We start from the raw sequence: 5,081 nt of genomic DNA, 5'->3' as shown, positions 1-5,081 counted from the left end.
GAAATCCAAACTCACCTTTCTTCCAAGGTATTCCAGTCCCCATTTATCAACTTTGGCAGAGATAGGGGTACATGGGCCACTGTAGCCAATGGTAGGCCTCAGCAGTGATGTGTCCCTAAGTGGCACCTCAATGCTGGGTATTGTGCTTCCTCTGGACACGTCTTCTCTGAGGCCAGTCATTGGCTACAGCAGCACATGTGACTCCGTTGGTGCTGAAGTTGACAGACTGGGACCAGAAGATGGATGAAGAGAGGCAAGGAGCCAGGAAGCTGGAACTGAGCGGGAACAGGTGAGTATGGATTTCTCAACTGGTGTTCCTGGCTGGCTGAGATGGTATAGAACTTTCTTATAGTAGTGAACAATAAATTGATTTGTTGCAGTCATTGCTAGGCAGACAAATAAGACCATAGGCGACATAAGGAGCACGTGAACAAAACATAGTTGTATATTAATACAGATTTGTCCGAACTGTAGCTGGGTGTTCCTGGGTCCCACTGGTTTCTGCCAGTTATGAGCTGATGGCTATGCTGGACATCTTCCAATTTCAAAGGGAAGTAAGCATGATGTGTCTTTCATCTGCTGCACCACTGATCGATCACTGCATCTATTGTCCTCAACGTGGTTAGGATTAATGGTGTCCTCAGTACTGAGGACAAGCAGATACTTATCCATCATGAAGTACCATTAGGGGGGCATTTGACTGGCTTCAACTTTATTCTGCAGCAGGACAATGACCCCAAAGTTACAGCCAATGTCATTAAAGGGTTTCTATCACTTTGTATCACATAATTAGCTGTCAGACACTAGCGATCTGCTAGTGTCTGCTCTGGCCAACCATCCTACTATAATCGCTTGTGGGGCAGCGGTTTTGCTAAAAAACAAACTTTAATAAATATGCTAATGAGCCTCTAGGTGCTATGTGGGCGTCATTAGCACCTAGAGGCTCCGTCTACCTTCATAAACAGTCGCCGCCCAGCGCGTCCCTCCAGCCCGCCCATGTCCTGCTGAATGCGATCCTCCGTGTGACGCAGCGGACTAATTCTCGCGCATGCGCCGTGCGCGGCTGTATTTGGCGCATGCGCATTGAATGTCTGCTCCCAGCATGCGCGAGAATTCGTCCGCTAGCTCAGACATCTCAAATGGGCCGAATACAGCCGCGCACGGCGCATGCGCGAGAATTCGTCCGCTGCGTCACACGGAGGATCGCATTCAGCAGGAGATGGGCGGGCTGGAGGGACGCGCTGGGCGGCGACTGTTTTTGAAGGTAGACGTAGCCTCTAGGTGCTAATGACGCCCACATAGCACCTAGAGGCTCATTAGCATATTTATAAAAGTTCGTTTTTTAGCAAAACCGCTGCCCCACAAGCGATTATAGTAGGATGGTTGGCCAGAGCAGACACTAGCAGATCGCTAGTGTCTGACAGCTAATTATGTGATACAAAGTGATAGAAACCCTTTAAGAACTATCTTCAGCCTAAAGAAGAACAAGGAATCCTAAAAGTCATGATATGGACCCCACATACCTTTTATCTCAATCTCATCGAGTCTGTCTGGGATTAAGGGAAGAAAAGGTCTGTGGTTGGTTCTCCAAGATGTTTGGGACAACATCCCTGCTGAGTTCCTTCAAAAACTGTATGCAGGTGTACCTAGAAGAACTGAAGCTGTTTTGAAAGCAAAGGGTGGTCACACCAAATGTGATTTAGATTTCTCGTTTGTTCATTAACTTTGCATTTTGTTATTTGAGAAAAATTTTATCACTTCTGCCTAAAACAGTGCTGTATTATAGCAGAAGTTCCGAGGGATAATTGGACTATATTTCTTAAAATACCTTATGTAAAACCAAAATACTATATAACAATGTAAAAACACAATTATGATTGGTTGCTGCTCTTACTTATATTAATTGAGATAGCAGTGCATTTATACTGTTTAGTGTTTCTAAACTACATCCGATATATAGATTGTTGAACATATGTTGGCACTTTGCTAGGCAAACAGATATCTAACAGCATTATGCACAAGATATAATTGTGAAATGGTTTTGCCTTGCTAAGCAGCTATTATCTCAGAAAAATGTGCACTGGGTAGTATTTTTATTACCACATTTAAATAGATTTATCACCAGAGTGTGAGAACTGTTTGTTTGTTATGGCACACAGACACTAAATTTAGATATGCAAACATGCCTAGAATCACAGAGCCTTCTCAAGGAAGCTTCACAACCCTCTTTATCTGTCCCTCTCCGAATATCATCCAGTTTCCCGAAGAGAACAGGCAGCTTATGCATTATGTTAGCACATGAAAATAAGAAGATTTATACCATGCCATCATATGGATCTCATTTAATTTTTAACCAGAGCAATAACACCTGTTGCTTTTTTGAGGACCCTATACTAGCTAATGTGCTCCCTGCAATTTTAATCATAATTGTTTTGCTAGGATCTATCCTTAATGGAACTGCCTTATGGGCTTTCTTATTTAGTGTCAAGTCTTGGAAATCCAGCACAGTATATCTCTTCAACCTGTCAGTAGCTGATTTCTTCTTGATTATCTGCCTACCATTCAGAATAGACTATTATCGGAAGCAGAAGACCTGGATTTACGGAGATATCCCATGCAGAATAATGCTTTTTGTGCTTGCCATGAACAGGGCAGGAAGTATCTTCTTTCTTACACTCGTGGGTTTGGATCGATATTTTAAAGTAGTCCATCCGCACCATATGGTCAACTCCATTTCTATCAAGAATGCTATTGTTGTTGCTTGTTCTGTTTGGCTTATTGCGATATTGGTGACTGTGTTTATTCTCACTAAAGACCACACTGGTGGCAACATATTCAGGGAGGCATATTGTGACAGTTTTATTGTGTGTCCTGCTGACACGTATTGGCATGACCTCCTTTTCATTATTGAGTTTTTTCTCCCTTTGTGCATTGTCCTATTTTGTTCGTATAGCATCATCTGGAAGCTTAGACAGAGGAATATGAACAAGGATTCAAAGATTAAAAGGGCTGTCAAATGTATCATATTGGTTGGATTTGTCTTTTTTATATGCTTTTTACCAAGTGTGTCCTCCAGAATTGAAATCATAAGGCTCCAGGAGACTCCACAACACAGCAATTGCAGTATCTACAAATCTATGGAAACAGCTTTCTTTATCACTATGTGCTTTACTTACATGAACAGTATGTGCAATCCTTTATTGTATTACCTTTCAAATCCTTCATTAAGAACTTATTATTTCACAATGATCCTTAAACTTAGACTAAGACCCTCTGCTTGTCCAAAATCTGATTTTCCTAATTGATACACTGTATACTCTTTCAAGCTCAAACAAAGGAATTTGGATGGGGTTGCTATCTGTATGGTTTCACCCCAAGGTTACCAACTAGATTTTTTCTTTTTCCTAAACAAGTTATCCTAAAATCACCTCCAGCCTAAAAAAATAAAAATAAATCATGGACACATCCGTTTTTGTAAACTGGACGGCTGGCAACCCTTCTTCACCCAATCCTAAAAAGAATATGCAAAGAACACAAATACTTTTTTTCTAGTTATGTTTAAACATGAATTACAACAACCAAAAACCTTAGCACAGTGCTTACATTATTTTTTAGAACTTCTACATATTTTGGAATTCATTTGCTTTCTATGATTTAACTCATGTTTGAAAACATGGACTATATTCACAAGGTAAGGACTTTCATTAGGCAATGCCTGTATGGATTTTGAGGACAACATCGCAGATTCACATGCAAACTAGCCATTTTGAAGTTTAATGGCGCTAATACCCTACTTTTCATGGTGAAATTTGTGTCAAAACTGGACATACTGCAGATCATAAAAACTGCGGAGTGGTCATTATTCTGTGCTGAAGTGTTCCAACACATGCGATTATTGTGGATTCTGTATAGATTTAGCCATGGAATTTCCATCCAGAAAGATTCCACAAAATGTGAACATTTATAGCAAACATGTGGCTGCATTTTAAGAGTGAAGAAATGTTCCCTTAACAGCATTTATATTAGATACATATTATTTTTTTTTAAATGTCATTTTGCATGCATTTAATGCAGGCTGTGTTTCAATAGATGTTTGTGGACTCAGCATCTTTAACATTTGAAATAAAAATAAAAAGATGTTGCTGTAGAACTAGGTAGATTTGCCATTTAAGAGTCTTACAAAGTTCAACAAACAATATGGGTGTAATGGCAGAAACTTACTGTAAGCACTGTGGAAAAGAGCCTATGGAAGAAGCAGCTATAACATTACAGACGATGACAACTCACAAGGACATACCGGATTTACTGACAAGTTTTGCGTGTTTCTTTCTCTAACTTTAAGTGGAAATATTGTATAACTTTTGTCTGCTATAAGTAAATGACAATACTCAATGTATTCAATTCCAAGCTCTTTGGTTGTCCTAAAGCTTTGTTGCTTTTATGAACTTTGGTTATGATTTCCACTGAAGAACCTTTTTACTAATGGAAAATTTGTTTACCGACATGCCACTAGTCAAATGAGCAGCCATGCGTGACAGGCAGAACTCTAAGGTAGTAAACAGGATGTTTGTGGTAACAATGTAACAAGGTGGATTCAATTATTCTGAAGTTTTGCATGCCATGTTAAAATATTTCTTGTTCAATACTCTAAACTATTTTACAGTCAATACTAACTGTATTTATGTACCGTATGTTGGCATTAATATCAGCACAAAAACTGTGCACCATTTGCTTCTTGTCATGGGTTTTCATGGCTGAGCAAGCCTTATCACCACGCACAATGCCAAGCATTAAATGGAGTGGTACAAAGCTTCCACAGACACTCCAAAATCTTGTAGAAAGCCTTTTTCAAAAGAATGAAAGCTGTTTTAAATGCATTAGGGGGGTCAACTCCCGTAGATTCATTCTGCAGAAAAAAAGTACTTTAATCCAAATGCAAATGAACAGTTAAGTGCACTGACGGCAGCTCCAAGCCACTTTGTGCACCCTTGCTCTTTCTGCCTTTTCTGCCAGCTTCTCCCTTTCCTTCTTAATTGACAGGACAGGTTCCTGCAGTGTCATGTCATCTGGCCCTGACAATC

The 5,081-nt window shown here is 40.0% G+C and overlaps 1 protein-coding gene across 1 annotated transcript; it reads left to right on the top strand.

Annotated features, from left to right (window-relative positions):
- The first annotated feature begins 2,288 nt into the window (after positions 1–2,288).
- On the top strand, positions 2,289–3,305 carry LOC120990763 (hydroxycarboxylic acid receptor 2-like). Its single transcript, XM_040419665.1, has one exon. The coding sequence runs from the start codon at positions 2,289–2,291 to the stop codon at positions 3,303–3,305; it is 1,017 nt and encodes a 338-aa protein (XP_040275599.1).
- The last annotated feature ends 1,776 nt before the right edge of the window (positions 3,306–5,081 follow it).

The sequence above is a fragment of the Bufo bufo genome, chromosome 2 (assembly GCF_905171765.1).
Source record: "Bufo bufo chromosome 2, aBufBuf1.1, whole genome shotgun sequence".
Classification (NCBI taxonomy): domain Eukaryota; kingdom Metazoa; phylum Chordata; class Amphibia; order Anura; family Bufonidae; genus Bufo; species Bufo bufo.
Note: the sequence above shows the minus strand (reverse complement) of the source record. Positions and strands in the feature narration are given on the sequence as shown.

What these genes read in the sequence shown, in the direction of transcription:
- LOC120990763 (XM_040419665.1), top strand. Translation starts at nt 2,289, where the DNA reads ATGTTAGCACATGAAAATAAGAAGATTTATACCATGCCATCATATGGA.